Source organism: Stegastes partitus, unplaced genomic scaffold (assembly GCF_000690725.1).
Source record: "Stegastes partitus isolate 25-593 unplaced genomic scaffold, Stegastes_partitus-1.0.2 Scaffold1946, whole genome shotgun sequence".
In the NCBI taxonomy this organism is placed as follows: Eukaryota; Metazoa; Chordata; class Actinopteri; family Pomacentridae; genus Stegastes; species Stegastes partitus.
In genome coordinates this window covers 1,816-19,091 of record NW_007579677.1, presented here as the reverse complement: position 1 = coordinate 19,091, position 17,276 = coordinate 1,816, and the positions used below count along the sequence as shown (strand labels likewise).

Here is a 17,276-nt window from a genome sequence, read left to right as displayed (position 1 = left end):
TAAAATAAGATCTTTCAAAAAATTAATTGAAGATTAAAAATAGATGTCACATTAAAGCAAGCTGATTTAAAAAAAGGGTTTTAAGAGGTGATTTAAATGAAGATACTAATCCAGCAAGTCAAAGTCATGTCACTTAATTCAAACTGATTTAAAATATAAAACGAAAATAAGTGAAAATGATTGATTTCATAGGTATTCGCTCCATTTAAAGAGACAGGTATTTTTTAAATAACTAACATTATTTTGTAGAAATTTGCTCCTATTTTCACATGAAAGAGCCATTTAAGAAAAAAAAATTAAAAAACTTGTCAAAACAAATTGACCACATTGAAAAGCAAAGAAAGACAAAACTTCCAACATTTTTATTAATCGCTGTATATTAGCTGCAGCACAGGAACAGCAGACAGCGCTGCACTGGGAGGGAGAAGAAGAAGAAGAAGAAAGGAACAGAAAGCTCATCGCTGAGACCAAAGGGAGGCTCCAAACCGTCCTGACCTTTGGCGATCTTGATGTCCAGCGCCGTGCGAATCAGAGCCATGAGGGTGGAGTTGAAGTGGACCGTGTTGTCGTCGGCCACGGGCAGATCCATGCGCAGCAGTCTCTGTGGACGAGCCAATCAGGGTGAGCGGTGAGAAAACTTGGGGGCAAGATGGGGTTTGTGGAACCTCCAGGTGACAACAGGGAGGAGCACTGAGTTGGTGGCGGGAAGGGGAGCGGGGAGAAGGGAGGCTTGGAGGTGGAAGGAGCTGTGCATTGCGTCTGCCTGACCGGGGTCAAATTGTTCACTCTTGACTTGTGCAAGGACGAATTCATCGTAGATTTTTGTGACATAATCAAACCTGTGAGTACCAAACTGATCAGTGAAGACTTTTAAGATTTGTCCTGATATTCAAAAGACCTCACAGGTTGGTTTAACCTGCGTTCTTGAGTTTCAAATTCAAAAACAGGATTGACAGGCTGAGCAGCAGCTACTATTGTCCAGAGCTCCCCCTAGAGGTTTGGAGGTTCAGAGTAAACCCAACAGAGACCAGCCGATAAGCCAATAAACCAAAAACAAACTGGGTTTATTGGTTTGAGCTTTCATCGGTCTTGTTGGTTAGCAATAGAAACCGACAACACGAGGACACACACCAACTCCCAGAGTGACGTTCATGCGCGTTTGGTGGCAGAAGAACTCGGCGACAACCCAGACATGCAGCGTGTCATGCTTCCCCCCTCCACATTCTGATTAAACGCCTCTCCTTTAATCCATCTTCCACATCCCACCCCCATGCGGCATGCAATGCACACACAATATGCCTCACAGGACAAGCAGCTTCGCAGCTGTACACAGAAAGCGTCCTCTGTTGGTGACATTAAAATGAGTTTGAGAGTTATTTTAATGTGGCTGCTATCGAGGGCAATTTGTAGACGATGGGGCTGTGCTGAAAGCCGGTAGCTCTACCGCTGGTTGTCTGATGTCTAATGTGTGAAAAATGGATACAGACTTGGAGGGTTAATAGGTGAGAGAGAGCAGCACTCTGTGGAAAAGTGGAAAGAGGAAGAAACAAAAAAAACAAACAAAAAAAAGCCCACCATGGAAGCGCTGTTCTGGTGCTAAGATGCGTAATGATTTTTCAGGTGAACATAATCCAGGTGTATGAAGGAAACATGGGGTGAAAAGACATATTTCTTCTGCCAGGAAAAAAAGAAAAAGATAGAATAAGAACTGAAAAGAAAAGCTTAAGGGAAAGACATGACAGAAAGAGAAATCAATAGGTTATGAGCTGGAGCATGTAAAGAGAAAAACGAACCAAAAATATAAAAAAAACCCCCAAAACTATGCAAAGAAAAAATAGAAAAAGAAACATCACCATACTTAGTTGTGTGTAAAAAAGAAAGCGGTCCTGCCTGAAGGCTCTGCTGTCTCTCTTCAGAAGATTGGAGATTAAAAGCAGTGGAGCTAAAGGGGCTCATTGTTCTGTGGAGCGGTTGGAAGGTCAAAGGAGGGCTTCGGGTTTCTCTCAATGGCAAAGTAAGAAAAAAGAAAAGAAACGGTGACTTTTCTGGAAAACCGTTCCAATGATAATCATCGGGGGATAGATTAAGATGTTAAACCATGCATGAGAAGCATGTTAGGTTTGTTTTAGTACTTTCAGGAAGGAGGCTTTAAAAAATAGTGTGAGGATGAAAGTAAACGGGTGAGTGGTGCAAGGATGGACAGTGGAGGGGTTAAAATAAAGGCCGAGAAAGAGAAAGAGAGGAACACCTGGGTCAGATAGCACATGTAAGTACCACTGAGGTAGCAATAGCTGGGTATCTGGTGTAATCAGGGGACCACAGACGGGGATTTCGATGTTATAAATTGCTCTCGTGGTGACGTCTCATCCAAATAGTGTCACATGTCTGTACTATTTGCCCCAGGTTTAATAGAGAAGGAGGGGAGTTGGATAAAGCGATGGTTAGCGATGTCGTGATCTCCTGTGCCTACAGGCTGTTTGGCCGGCTGCCCCCCCCTCAAAAGGCTCACAGTGATCTGCCAATGACTTTTCAATCTGATCACAGGAGGAGTTTACAGGAACATGTGGCAAATGTGTCGCTGTTATCCTGCATATTTCTATCCTAATGACAACTTGTGTGTCAGACTCCTTGTGTCTGTGCTGTAGACGACAGACGGGGGCGTTCGCAGGAGGAGGTGGTGGTTATCGGCCATGCAGAAGGCAGGTGAGGGAGTGTGCATGTGTGGGGAAGGGAGCAATATGCAGAGATGAAGTGGTGGTGGTGGAGGGTGGAGGGTGGAGGGGGGGGCTGGAAACAGAATAGAACTGCATTGACGACAGAACCAAAGGACAAAGAGAAGATTGGACTTGCAGATAGAAAAGGCTGCTTGGGGGCTTGGAGCTGCTACATGAAGGGTGACAGAGAAAAGAACGGCTTCTGTATGGCAACCAAAGGCTCTCTGAGGAAAACACATCACTGACACAAGCCCTTCTGCTCTCTCTACCATGAGAAGTAACAGAAAATATCCATGTGTAGGTTGATATGACCTGAATTCTGTGTGCGTTTCGGTGCATGTGTGTGTGCGTGTGTGTGTGTGTGTGTTTTCTGCTTCATCCACAGGATGGAACGAGTCGGAGGACATAAGTCTGGCAGACCTTCCAAGCCCTGCTGCACACGCATGCTTCTGTGGGAGCGGGTGTGTGTTTAGCGGTGTCTACATGTGTGGAATTTAACGCTTACAGATGTTTGGATAGTTAATCTGTACGACCATCATTGGCAGAATATATACTGACGGTGACGTCCGTGCATGTCTGTGTGAGCGAGCCGGTGTTTCTACGGTGCAAACGAGCTGAGAAGGTCCCTCGTTCTCGTCCCCTCCTGCGGATACCGACCGACCCTCCAACCTAACCGCCTGGCTAGCTCCGCCCACCGATCCCACACCACACAACGCCACAACACCGACCAGCCCACCCCCACGTTTCCACGAAAAGAAACAGAAATAGAACCAAGGGAACAAGGACACTAAAGTTTACACCACGTTGAGCGCTTAAATCCCTGCTCCCTCCCCTCCTAGAGCACCCAAGAAGAATAACCCACGACACCCGCAGAGGACTCGGGTGACGGTGGGGGCCTTTCTGACCTTGTAGGCCACCCGTGCCGGACACCTCTTCCCGAGGCCTAGTGGAGGACACATGTGCCTCAGCATGTCATACATTTCCCTGCAACTGATCCTGCCACTGCATCATCATCATCATCAGCCAGTGCCACCAACCCCGTTAACAAAAAAAAGCACAAGAAAAGAGAGAGAGATGCAGATATATTGAGAAGGGAGAAAAGAGAGTGGCAAAAAGAGATGGAAGAGACAATCGATTAGAGAGAGAGGAGGTCACATAGAGAGAAAGAAAAATGACCAGAAAAAAAAGTAAAACAACAGAAAGACAAGGTTATCGGGCTGATTTGGAGAGATTTTGGCCTTTCTTTTTTTTCTTTCCAACAGTTTGTCATGTTTGTGAAGAGAGGGAGGAAGGGAGACAACAGGAGGGAAGCTACCGATTGGAATTTAATATTCTCAGAAGATAAAGCTTTTACACAACATGTGTGTGTGTGTGTGTGCTTGCACAGGAGAGCAGGGTGGAGCTTGACAGCAGGCACCAAGCTGCTCCTGCTCGGACGAGAGAGAGGGGAGGAAGAGGAAGGGGTGTCAATGCAGTTTCTGTCTTTTTCCCCAACCCCCAAAAAACCGAGAACAATGCAACACTACAGTGGGAAACCGTAGCCTGCTACATCATAGCCATGGCTCCACAGCAAGCAAAAGGAAAGGATATTTATAAGAAAATAAAAAAATAAAAATATATTACAACAAAACATCTTAATGTGGATTTTTTTTTTTTTTTTTCCCTCCCCCATTTCAGTTGGTGCATTTCACATGCTTCTCTGGGTGTCTGCATTGTCCCGCACATTCTCTCAGCAGTTCAGAATGCAAGTCAATAATGGTGGAAAAGAAGTCGTAAAGTTGAAATGAAAAAAAAAACAAAAAAACAAAAAAAAACAAAGCGGCATTCACTCCATTCCTGGATGCTGTGGCTAGCAAGTGTGGTTGAGAGGTTTCGTTTGAATGGAAGTCAAACCTTGCAGGCCACCCTATGGGGGCATTTCTTGCCTAAGCCGAGAGGCGGGTCGATAACTCGTAATAAACTGTACATGTCCTTATAATGTATGCGCCCGCTGCAAGAAGAATACAGGGGAGTTAACAAACACACACATACGCACAGGGAGGGGGAAAAAAACACACTCACGCACAGTCAGAAAGAAGAGAAAACATCGGGAGGAAGAGCACAAGATTGACAAGAACACAGTATCTGAAAATACTTTACAATATGTAAAAAAAAACAAAAAAAAAACGGACTCATTTCTTCACTTGAACGCACCTTCGCAAACTCTACATGCACGCACACAAATAATAAACACATCACTTCGCTGCGTGGCACATTCTATTAAAGGCGCTCTTTAGGAACTGCCAGATTCTTTTATTCTGTCGTCTTCCTCGCTTCCTCAACCCCCTTTTTTCCTGCCGCTTTTTCTTCCCCTTAACTAGATGTGTGCACAATATAATTGAAGGACCAGTAAAACATGTGCTTGGTAAATGGTTTACTGCTTAATAGCTACTTGTGGTGTGCCGATGCCCTCCCACTAAGTATGTGTTCGGTGTCAGCCTCTCTGGTTGTTCCCGCTGCAGCATCTCGAAAAAAAAATAGTCAGTTTGGAGAAATGTGCACCGAGATAAACTGTTTTACACATTTCTAAAAACGCTGCTACTGAAGCTCAACTTTCTCAATAATCCTTCCTCTCTTCTCCTCTTCTTTTATGTCCCACTTTTCTACGGCAGTCTACAGGACAGCGAGAGGGCAACACACAGGCACTGGAATACAAGGTACCGTGAAACTTAGCATGTCTACAGCAGACACTTAAGACTACATGGGGGTGGGAGGGACGTTTTCCGAGTGTAGACGGTGCCACGTTAAGTTTTTTGGCAGTATTCCAGAAGAGGGGAGAAGGTTTTGGGAGAGGGGGGGGAAGGCTATCTGAGGACAGTTTACAGAAAAGGGAGGATGAAGGGGAGGAAGAGGAGGAGGAGGAGGAGGAGGATGGGGTTGTACGGTGCGACAGAGATAACCGGATGCGGTTATGCTCAGATCCGTCACAGCCCCCTTGCAGCTGTTTGGCTAAAACGTTACCTTGTTTTGACTAGCTCTGTTCATTTCTGCACTTCAAAATATCTGATGACGTGTTACCAAAAAAAACAACAAACTCACACAAAAAAATAAAAAAATGTAGGAAAAAATTGTCATTGATTTTTGGGCTTTTCTCTTTATGTTAGCAACGTTAATAAAAACAACCACAAAAAAACATACTGAAGGTGAGGTTGTAAGTATTTCTACGCATTTAAATTTCACTTATGTGTGTTGCTTCTCTTTCTGTATGTGTCTGTGTGCACCTGAGTGTGTGCACGTTACCACTCACCAAGCAGCAGGATCATACTCGGCCCATATCCTGACATACTCATCCAAATGGTGAGGTCCCAGAATGGATGAATCCCTGGTCAGGTACTCAAAGTTGTCCATGATGACGGCGACAAACAGATTCAGCATCTACACATTAAAAAAAACAACAACAACCTATAATAAATATCTTATCGGACAAATCAAACATCAGCTTAGTGATTAAATTTGCTCGATTAATTGTTTAAATTCGAGACAACATGAAGAATCTTTTAGGGTGTTTGGAATAAGATGCTGGAAGAGGTCACACTGACATGAACGGTTAGTTTATTCGTTTGTTTTTTGCAGGGACGAATAAAAGTAGTAGCACCAGAGTTAGCAAGCAGCTAATGTGCATCTGCTGTAAGAACAACCACAGAGCAATAAGTAGAGTTCATAAAACAATGCAAAAGTAAAACAAAAAGTCTATCAGTGTGAGATAAAATGAATCTTTAATGTTCGTAGGGACTGCTTTAACTGAGACAGAGGGCTTCCTACGTCTTCTCAGACATATCTATAGACACACGCAGTGACATTTTCCATGTTTTGTGCATTTTTAAGCGACGCTGGATCAACACAACAGCGGCAGGTTTTGGAATGTGAAGCGTGTTCTTACCAAGAACGAACAGAAGAAGATGAAGGAGACAAAGTAGAGGTAGGCAACCTGGCTGCCGCACTCCGGCTCCGTGTTCCCTGACAGGGGGTCGCACTCTTTACCCCCCAGACACGCCAGCATGATCTCGTGCCACGCCTCTCCTGTTGCACTCCTGCAAACGCACAAAAAAATGTTTTCTGCTGTTTTTGTTCGGCTAGGCACAGACGTATGCATCTTGCAGACATTACAGGTTCACACACACACACATATATAAGCACCTAAAGAGAAGCATCAGAGCCTGTATGAAGGTCCTGAAGTTGTTGTGTTGGTTGATGGCACTCTCTCCGTCTTCTTCGATTGCAATATTCCCAAACAGCTGTCAAAACAAAGACCAGACCACAGTTGTTAACCGGTGACCTTTTGGGCCTTTCTCTGCCACCAGAATTTAATTAACACCCCGAAACTTTACGACACACATGCCGTCACTGTTTCCATAATCTTCCTCCTCCTCCTCCTCCTCCTCCCATCGTGCACCAAATCCTTATGACCATTATCATCATCCTCATTCTCCTCCTCCACCGTGTCCTCCTCATCATAATGATACCATAAAACATATTTAATGCATCCCAAAAGCGCTGTAGCAATTTTTAGACGGAGGCTCTCACCCACCTGCATCCCAATGATGGCGTAGATGAAAAACAGCATGGCAATGAGGAGGCAGACATAAGGCAGCGCCTGAGGAGAAACGCATTAATCGTTTGGTGTTAAGCTGCCGGAAAAGTGCACTGCGCAAGATAATAAAGGGCCGCACCTATGTATATGTATGTCCGCGTGTGAAGTCTATACATAATTGGAACACGCGTAATTGGAAGCAAACCTTGAAAGATTGAACGAAGGTCCAGAGCAAGATGCGAATGGTTTCTCCCTGCCTCAGTAGCTTGATGAGACGAGCTGCCCTGAACAGCCTTAGGAAACTTAGGTTGATGAAATTATTCTACAGTACAGCCACGACACAACCAGAGAGACGGAGAGAAGTTGTAGATAGGAAAGTGAAGAAAAAGGGAGGAGAGCGGGGGAGGGAGGATTCGGGGTTGGAATAAAAAAAGAAAGAAAGAGTAGTTAGTTGTACTGCAGCGTGGAGGAAAAAGAAGACAAAAAAAATAAAGGTTTCTCAGACAACCAAAAACATAAAAAGAAAAAATAAGGGGAAAACAGTCAAACTCAAATCAATGGAGATTCAAACTCAAACACAAACGAAAGAATCGGGAGCCAAACAAGTCAAAGCAAACCAAACTCAAATCAGCAAGGCTCCGACAAGCGTTTCATAACCAGTAAGTTAGTCAAAACCAAACAATACAACACAAGGGAAAGGAAATCATCCAGATCTAACTAGTTTCATCCAATTGGGACAGATTAGTAGTAATCGTGGTAGGAGTGGTGAGTAGTTAAGAAGTGCAGGGACCTCAGGACGTTTTCTTGGAAAGACAACCAAATGCACTAATTCTCTCAAGGCAAAAAAAATGCAATTAATTTATTTATTTTTTTAACAATGAAGCAAGCCCACAGCATGCAGATGTGAACTAAAGCAAGCAGCAAACCTAATGGCAGCTCATGCAAATCCAATAGGATCGAGTGCCCGAGTCACGTGACGTACTGTAGTCGTGTCACATAAGAACGGAGGGTGGTTCAAGGACTAACAAAGGTCGTAATATCTCAGGTGAATTTCATTGTTTTTTCCATGTTTTTCACTCTCATCGACTTGATTATGTCGCTTACGAGGTGGAATCTAAAACTGATCTTTGTGGCAATAATTTCAGTTTTTTTCCATTCTATTTTTTTTTTCTTATTTAAATTGGAAAAAAAAGCATACATATTATAAACCTGTGTGGGATCCTACGATATGTATTCGACTGTTTACCGCAGTAAAAGACTGCAGTTTCAAAGTGATAAAAGAAACTGGCAGCAGCACATGCAGGTTCCGTTTACAATACAGCGTGTATTATATTTCTGTCTGTGTGTGTGTGTGTGTGTATGTGTGCTGTGAAAATAAAGGGTCCCTGCCAAAGACATGCAAGAGGCAGCATGCATCACTTGTTCTCTCTGCCACGGGCAAAGCTTTGGACTCGCTGGAAACACTCTCCCAGTCACTGTCACATGTGTGGCCGGCTACGTGTATATATTGTATGCGATGAATGGCTAATCTCAGCGGATAGATGTGGCAATCTATTCCAGATTACAGAGTCCAATCCTTTACAAAGTGAGCAGTAAAGGATGCTATATATATATATACACACACACGTAGATTTGTGTATATATATATATATATATATATATGTTTGTACAGACACACAAACACAGTGACTGGCAGAGAGGCAACAAGTAAGAAGTTGGCCTTCGCTCAGAGTCGAGGCTTCTGAGTTGTCAAGCACGACATGCACATTTCACAACATTGGCTGGCGTGCACGTAAAACGGATGCAGTAAAACAAGATCTCCAAAAAATTACAAACCATCTACATGTGGATGTTGCAGACATATGGTTTATAGCAGCAAATTTTTGGATTTTTTTTTTTTTGGTTGGTTCGAAGAACAACCAGACAGATTGACCAAGCCAGTTGTCATGGGTGGACACAGAGGATTCATAGTGCATTTTGATTGGATGGAATCACGGCAAGAAGTAGTAGTAGTAGTAGTAGTAGAAGTAGTGGTAGTAGTAGTAGGTGTTGTGGGGAGAAGGGGGGATGGGGCGAAGTAGATTACAGTAGATCGTCGTTAAGTTTGTGGACGATTTAAAGAAAGCATGTAAAAAGATAAAAACAAGAAAGAAATCAAGAGTCATTAAAGTGACAAATTAGCACGGCAGCAGGTGTCTGTCTGCACATTACGTACAAACACACGGCGCCGATACCAAGAATCAAGACAGCAGAGGATCGGTGGATTCTCAACTAATAAGAAGCACTTAATCATAGAACTATTTTCTAAAACTTGACAATGAATTTAAGCCACGTGAGAGCTTCAGTCGCTCGGATTTCTCGCTGTTTTCGATGGAATAGGTCTTGAATCTTGGTACAGCAAATACACAAATGCACAAATCTGACTGTTCTGGGTATGACCTTTTGAATCGCTTTGAATCAAAGCTATCCAATAAGTTCAAACACATCTTGGATACAGTTTAGGCATTTTATTCCTACCAGGTCTATCTGTAATTCTGCATGAATCCTCAGGTAACAAGAGGTTTAAGGTATGTTCAGACAGAGCACAGTTTATTCTTACAGCTCAGTTGCCCCCAAACAGCCAATTTACAAATGATTGCTTTACACTCTCATCTTTGTACATTTATGATATTTATGCATTCCCAGAACAAATGTGGTGTTTTGCTCCAGTTGGAATATCTTCAGCTGTGTTTGCACCAGACTGGGAAAATTCAGATTTAGTCACATCTGAAACTTACATGTTCTGTCTGAGCACAACTTCACAGTGATTTCTTATGAACCCTCTGAACCCCAAGACCCGTCGAAAAGCACGTCATCTTTGAAAAATCATCAAAATCGCTTTAGTCAACAGATTCTGTGAAAAAAATCTCTGACTGAGCTGCGAGCACCGTGACAAAGATTCGGGGACTTTTCGGCTGAACTGCAGGCTGTGTGAGTAAAACTTGTACGTTATGTAGAGTCACCATGTTTCCCAGTAAAAGCAACACATGTGGACCCTTTTTTTTTTTTTGCTGTTTCAAAAAAATGAGTCCACAGTGAATAAAAAATGTGCCAGGAGCAAAAAAACAACTAAACAAATGCCCAGAATCTGCTCAGAGTTCAGAGGGTTTGAATCATGTTTTAACAATGACACTATCCTCCATTATATGCAACACAAAGAGACATGAACGATGCCCTCACACTAGTAGACCTGCACACACATCAGCAGTTTCATGGCCATATGTTACCTCATTCTGGTTTTTCATTTTGCCCTGCATACATCTTTCAGGTGATTGCCGGACAGAAAATGTCACTAAAACTTTAAATGAATGGGTCATTTGTGGAGCAAAAATGAATCGAAATCTGATTGATCTCTAACTATGATGCTAGAATGAACCCATAAATGTCCTTTTTCAGGCATTTGTTGTTGTTTTTTAATTGTTTGTGTACAGTCAGATCTTCATATGACCTTCAAGCCTTCAGCTGTGGTCGCTCACACATGTGCGATGCTGCTGAAGAGCCTCTACCGGCCACCTGAGCTGCAACCCGATAATATGATTGACTACTAGGCTGCTCGGACAAGCCGTGAACCGACTCACCGCAGAGCATCAGCATGCTTCCTGCCTTCCTGTCAGTGGCTCAGTGCTGGCTAGCTGGATCCCCATCCCACCAACTGGGACAATTATATAAGACTTTCAAGAGATGCTCATGCATGACTGAGCAAAGCTCGACTCAACAGTGGCCTCTAACTCATGCTCTCCCTTCGCTGCTCGTCTTGCCCGCTGTATGTTTTTTAGACAGCGTGGCAGACGCGGGAATCCACAGACACATGCCGGAGCTCACCTAACAAATACCTCAGCTCAACTAAACATCGCTAATTCAACATCAAGTCCGTCTGTGTACAGTTTCGACTGTCAAACATGCACAACGACACATAAAATCCTGCTACTTACCCCAAGCTCAGTAACCAGGATGTCAGTGATGCTGCCCAGAACTGTCACACAGTCAAAAATATTCCAGGCATCTTTGAAATAATTCTGTGATCAGGACAAGAGAAAGAGAGAGACAGGACAGGGACAGAGAAGAAGCAGAAAAAAAGGGAACGTATGAGGTGACAGAGGAACATGGATGTGGCAGGGAAGAGATAAATATGAACATAGAAACGGGGCGACGTCAGGAGACGGAGACCACGTTGAAAGGAAAATGTCAAAATCGAAACGCATAAAAAGAGGTTAAAAGAGATTGAAAGGTAAGGAATTAAAAAAAAAAAAAAAAAAGACAGAGAATGTGCGTCAGACAAGACAGAGAAGGAGAAGAAGAAAGTGGGAAAAAAAAAGAGAGAGACATGTCAGTGTCGGACGGGAACAGGAAAGAAATTAGATGAGACAAATGGACCATCAGTGACGGCATGCTGGATGGATGCCAGCAGACAGGCTCGGGACAAATTGTACCGCATCAGAAGACTACAGCAGCTATCAAACATCACGTACTGTATATTACTGTATAGCACCGACCAACACAATGTCACGGCTTCAGTTTGAACAACTTGCACAAACCAGTAACACGGCTCTGTCCCATATCTAATTACCCCCCACACACACATACATGGAATTACATAGTAGAACACAGCTTAGCAAATAGAAGATGGTGGGCTCTTCCTCTTTTGCTTTCCTACATATTGCCTGTAGCCAAACTGTGCATTAGATCGGCGAAGGGACGTGGAGAGAGCAAGGGAGGCGGCTATTAAAATAAACCACCTTGACGCACACATCTCTTCTGTTTGTGACATGCACGCTGAGTTTGTCCAAGCAAGCTCTCCAAGATTCAAATCCGCTCGTCCTTAATCACCACCCGCTCCGTAATCTCCGCTTCTCTTTCTTACCGCCTATATGTCATTCACTCTCATTCTTCTAATTACTGTATTACCCTTATCTCCTCCCAGCATTCATCCCTAAACCATCTCCTATATCCATTTTTTTTTTCTCCTTCCTCGTCCACCTCCTCTGCAGCTCTAATGACTGCACATTTTACTGCTGATTTCTGGCAGTTTTCTTTGCTTTTTTTTTTGGTTTTGTTTTACCTGAAAGCAGCTCATTAGTTCCCCCCTCCCCCCCTCAAGTTTCTCATTAAATATGTAAACCATAACGCACGACAGGCAAAGTGTGACAATGTGACGAGGCTGCAGCAAAGACCTTCATGACGTGAAACAGAGCAGCGTTTGCTGAATCCACTTTGCGTCTTTCAGCACATTATTTTGGTCATGAGTCATGCAGGCGTATTCAGTCTTCCTGTACTTCTTCTCAAGACTATTGCAATTATGCAGAAACGGCTTTCCGAAGATATAAGACAAGGCAGAGTGGAGCGCATCTACAAAGAACTTTAGGTGAGTAATTGTCTTTTTTTAATCCTAATAAAACGTTTCCGGAGTGTTTGTTTGCATTTGAATGGATTTCTGCAGTGTCACTGTTGTGTACCGGACTATAAGCCGCTACTTCTTTTTCACACACTTTGAACACTGCGGCTTAAACAATGACGCGGCTAATTTATAGATTTTTACGATTTTTGCAAATTTGCCTCGAGACCAAAGTGACATTGAGAGCGACAACGACAGAGAGAGACTGAGGAAGTGATTCTGAGGCTGTTCAACTCCTGAAGACACTGAAGAAGACGACTTTAGTGGTTTTAGTGCAGGAGGAAGATGAAGATAGCGATCAATGACTTTTCCTGGTAGGCTGCTGTAGTTTTTATTTTCTTAACCAGCCGTGTTACAGGAACTGTTTGGAAAAAAAGCATCTACGTATTTGTTTATGTTACCGGTTTGCATTTAATTAAAAGTTTAAAACATCTTTCTGTGCAAATATCTCGTGTTACAACGTGGACACCTGCAGCTTAGAGACGAGTGCGGCCTGTATATGTACAGAACTGGTTTTCTTTTAAAAGCTAGTGGGTGCGGCTTATATTCAGGTGCGCTTAATAGTCTAAAAATTACGGTACTTCCTGGCGATCCTTATTAATCTAATACCGTGTCATAATAATTTATAGAAACTATCTCCGTGATTCTGCATCCTCAACACACACATGCACTCACCAGAGCTCCAAATGCGATGATCTTGAGTACACACTCCATGGAGAAGAGGGAGGTAAACACTATGTTCAGGTTGGCTAACACGTCTTCATAGGTATTAGAAGCTCCGTCATACTGCAAACGAGACACACGCAGCAAATAACGCAGGTAACATGAGTTCATGTGAGCACACATGCAGACACACACAGAAAAAAGACGTGTAAAGACACATAAAGAGATTCAGCTCATCCAGTTGAGCGTCGTCCAAACAGCAAACACTCAGATGTCAACTTCAGCAACTTGGTGCTCACTAGTACATGTTGTTTCTGTCAGTGTTGGTATCTTACCTTCATCATCAGCACAACTGTGTTGAGTGCGATCATCGCCATGATAGTGTACTCAAACGGCGGCGACACCACAAACTCCCACATTCGATACTGAAAGCTCAGCTTGTTCTGAGGCATGTGACGCGTCAGAGGCCTTGCGTTGATGGCAAAGTCTATACAGGCTCTCTGTCAAAAAAAAACATAAAATAACATGTTTCTTTCCTCTCATCATGCCTCCTCCCAGTGCATTCACTTCCCCTTCCTTAATCCGTCCTCACCTCGTTCTTTTCTAAACTGTAATCTTCCATCATCTTGTCCCCTTGTTCCTGGAAGGTGATGATAATAAGAGCTACGAAGATGTTGACGAAGAAGAAGGGGAAGACCACGAAGTACACCACGTAAAAGATGGACATTTCCATCCGGTACCCTGGGCTCGGGCCCTGATTCTCATAGGTCGCATCCACTGAATGTTTCAGCACCCTGCGGGGACACGTTTAGGGTTAGAGGCTTGTCGGGAAGCGCGTGGTTTTTAAAAAAAAATGTACCCGCACATGTTCATGCAAACTCACTGCGGCCACCCCTCTCCGGTAGACACAGTGAAGAGGGTGAGAAGGGCCCAAGCCACATTGTCGTAGTGGAAATCGTACTTCTTCCACTCCCGCTTCTGCGCCTTCACTTCGTTTTCGCGTTCATACACCAAATATTCGCCTCTGAAATATACAAAACCACGTCATCAGCACAATGAAAGCGAAAGGGTTGAGGGGGGGGTTTGGTCTCACATTTGTGCGTAAAGCATCTCCTGACCTGCAGTCACGCTCAAACTCTTTGGACTCATCGGTACAGTAAAAGAATCGGCCCTTGAAGAGCTGCACCGCCACCACAGCAAAGATGAACATGAAGAGTAAGTAGACGATCAGGATGTTGAGCACATTCTTCAGAGAGTTCACCACGCAGTCAAACACAGCCTGAGGAGAGAGGAAGGCAACGGCACAGGGAGAGCTTTTGGTTACCGTGTGGAGAAAAAAAAAAACAAAAGACATTGGATTGAAATCGATGTTTGAATGTGTGTATTCTGGTCTGAAGTTTGGGCACCGCAGGAAACGTTTGCGTCAACACACCTTGAGTTTGGGAAGACGTTTGATAGTCTTCAGAGGTCGCAACACTCTCAGTACCCTCAGAGACTTGATGGTGCTGATGTCTTTTCCTTTACTGCTCCCCCTACATGCACGCACACCGCAACGCAGACACACACACAGAAGAGCGCACACACACACAGATTAGAGGAGTCAGCCGGCTCAGACGTAACACGACGGCTTCGGTCCTCTCGATTCCAAAATGGCAAAGTGGGCGGCCATTTCTTGATGTGCGTCCGAGTTAACTCAAAAAGAGTAACTGCGTGTGGGTTAAATACATAGCAACACATGCAGCGTTGCTATCATATTACGCCTTAGCCTCTTGCCTAAGTGTGAGGTTAGCATTTGAGCTACATGCTAGAGTTAGGTGGTATTTTACGACTACGGTACATGCTATGGGGACGACTGATATCATTCCTGTCTGAATGCTATCCGGGAGCTACACTCGTTTATTACTTTGCAACGTATTTCAATGCTTTACAAGGATGGCTTAAGCCTCGGCTTGCACATGCCCAGCTAATGGTGAAGTATAATCATGCTGCATTGAAACCTTGCTTTCCATGCTGCAATATTTCTACTTTGAAGCAGCAGGTTGAGTGACGGACAACTCTATTCTATATAGAGACATTTGCAGAGAGAGTTTAGTCGTAGTCGTAAAGCGAAGCAAAGTAAACTCCTGCTCCACATTATCAAAAGTTTAAGAAAAGGTAAAACAACTCCACAATCTTCAAACATTTTGGTGGCGTCAATGTGTTCCAACAGCGGTTAAAAACTTAAAACGAAGCGCCAAACTCTCTCTTTTGATGACTCGACCGGTTCGTTTCTATAAGACTACAACCTGGATCAGCTGGTTTCACAGCATTGTTCAAACAGCATGGAAGCTTGTCTTGTGGGGCTTTTTGGCCAAGACAAGGACACTTTAGCGAGCATTTCTTTGATGAAATGCGAAGCCAAACCTCTTTCTTTTGTAGCACTTTGGCAATTTCTAGGTTCATGTGTGAGGGGAGAAGTCAAAAAGAAGTTGCATTTACAACTAAACTGCCTAAAGAGAGTGTAAAGATTTAACTGAGCCTAAAAAAAAAGGGGCCACTCTCAGCACCATAGAAAACTTCACTGCTCTAAATACCTTTTTTAAATTAAATCCTCCCAGTGTAAAGATCATGGTGAAGAAATTAAGTTCAAAGGTCATTAAAGTGGTCCTGAGGGGGGACAGCATCTGTGTGCACAGCTGCATGTGTCATCCAGCTGTTGGGCCAGATGGCAGACTGCTGCTGGTTTTGTGAGTATGTGTGACTTTGTGTGTGCACTCACAAATATGCTTTTTTTATTGGCGACATCTTCACCAGTGATTGTTTGAGAATAACTTTCCTAATGGAGCCTTTTTCTGATGTAGTTTCTATCCTTCATCATATTTTCTGTGATAAACCTGCAAGTCTAATTTCCCAGATGCAGGTTAATGCGAGGTTTAAGTTGAGTCAGAGCTGTTCCATGGTGAACAATGGATAAAAAAGGGGGACGAACAGACGAGTACACGTTTCAGCTGTGACGTAGGGATGGATGGAAATGAGAGAGAGCCAGTGTGGTCAGAGGAACAGACACCGAGAGTGCAAGAGAGGAGAGAAAAAAGGAGGAGGAACAAAGAAAGAGAACTTTACCCGCCGCCGCTGTTGGTGGTTCCAAACGAAGAAGAAGAGATGAGTAAAGGGTGAGAGACAGCGAGACAAAAAGGGAGAGAGGAGACACAAAAAAAACAAAAAAAAAACCAGACCCGGGGTGGGAGAAGGAAACAGAATGGGACACAGAGAAAGCAGGAGGGGGTTTTTGAGGGAAAAAAACATCCACATGAGAGACAGAGAGAGAGAAAAAAGAGAACACAAGGCCTGCTTTTTGTTAGATCAACCCTCTACAAATAACACATGCACCTCGACATGCACACTCACAGTTTAGACAAATCACAGCATCAAACTACTGCTGACAACAACACACTGGTTACAGATCTACATGTTGTTGGTACACCTTTAACTTTTGAGATTATCGCTACCTTTAAAGGGTAAACTGTGAGGTGGAACTGCACGAGTAAGTAACAAATCGCTGTGAGGGTTGATAGAAAGTCATTTTGCACACATGTTTGCCGGTATAACGGGCGTCCCAGAATGTCAAGGCATCCCTTTAAGCTAACCGAACTTGATTAGTCATCACCGCTGGACATGAATCTGCAAGCCCGACTGCAGAAATATGCACGGACAGCGGTAAAAGTGGTCCAAGACACGGCAGCCCTCAGACCAGACTAATTGGATTAAAGGAGCGATAAACATCTCCAATGAGACCACTGATCCTTTCTGGAGTACTGTTTGATTTCCACCAATTGAATTAAGCCCCTATCTCGATGTGTACGAGTCTGTTCTGACTGGTTCAGATCGCCGCCGTAGTTAAATCAGACTTCATTGCTTA

General features: G+C 43.7%; 1 protein-coding gene across 1 annotated transcript in view; it reads right to left on the bottom strand.

The window, feature by feature from the left end:
- The window catches only part of LOC103373297 (voltage-dependent P/Q-type calcium channel subunit alpha-1A-like), a 28,947-nt gene extending 14,359 nt beyond the window's left edge, over nucleotides 1-14,588 (bottom strand). The window contains exons 1-14 of the mRNA XM_008303147.1: nucleotides 14,497-14,588; nucleotides 14,262-14,402; nucleotides 13,971-14,172; nucleotides 13,714-13,878; nucleotides 13,391-13,501; nucleotides 11,256-11,339; nucleotides 9,121-9,123; nucleotides 7,490-7,606; nucleotides 7,282-7,347; nucleotides 6,891-6,988; nucleotides 6,634-6,784; nucleotides 6,001-6,128; nucleotides 4,608-4,704; nucleotides 496-601 (exon numbers count right to left, since the gene is read on the bottom strand). Of these exons, the coding sequence (XP_008301369.1) occupies nucleotides 496-601; nucleotides 4,608-4,704; nucleotides 6,001-6,128; nucleotides 6,634-6,784; nucleotides 6,891-6,988; nucleotides 7,282-7,347; nucleotides 7,490-7,606; nucleotides 9,121-9,123; nucleotides 11,256-11,339; nucleotides 13,391-13,501; nucleotides 13,714-13,878; nucleotides 13,971-14,172; nucleotides 14,262-14,402; nucleotides 14,497-14,588 (1,561 nt within the window). The remainder of the gene's footprint in view (nucleotides 1-495; nucleotides 602-4,607; nucleotides 4,705-6,000; nucleotides 6,129-6,633; nucleotides 6,785-6,890; nucleotides 6,989-7,281; nucleotides 7,348-7,489; nucleotides 7,607-9,120; nucleotides 9,124-11,255; nucleotides 11,340-13,390; nucleotides 13,502-13,713; nucleotides 13,879-13,970; nucleotides 14,173-14,261; nucleotides 14,403-14,496) is intronic.
- Nucleotides 14,589-17,276: the final 2,688 nt, after the last annotated feature.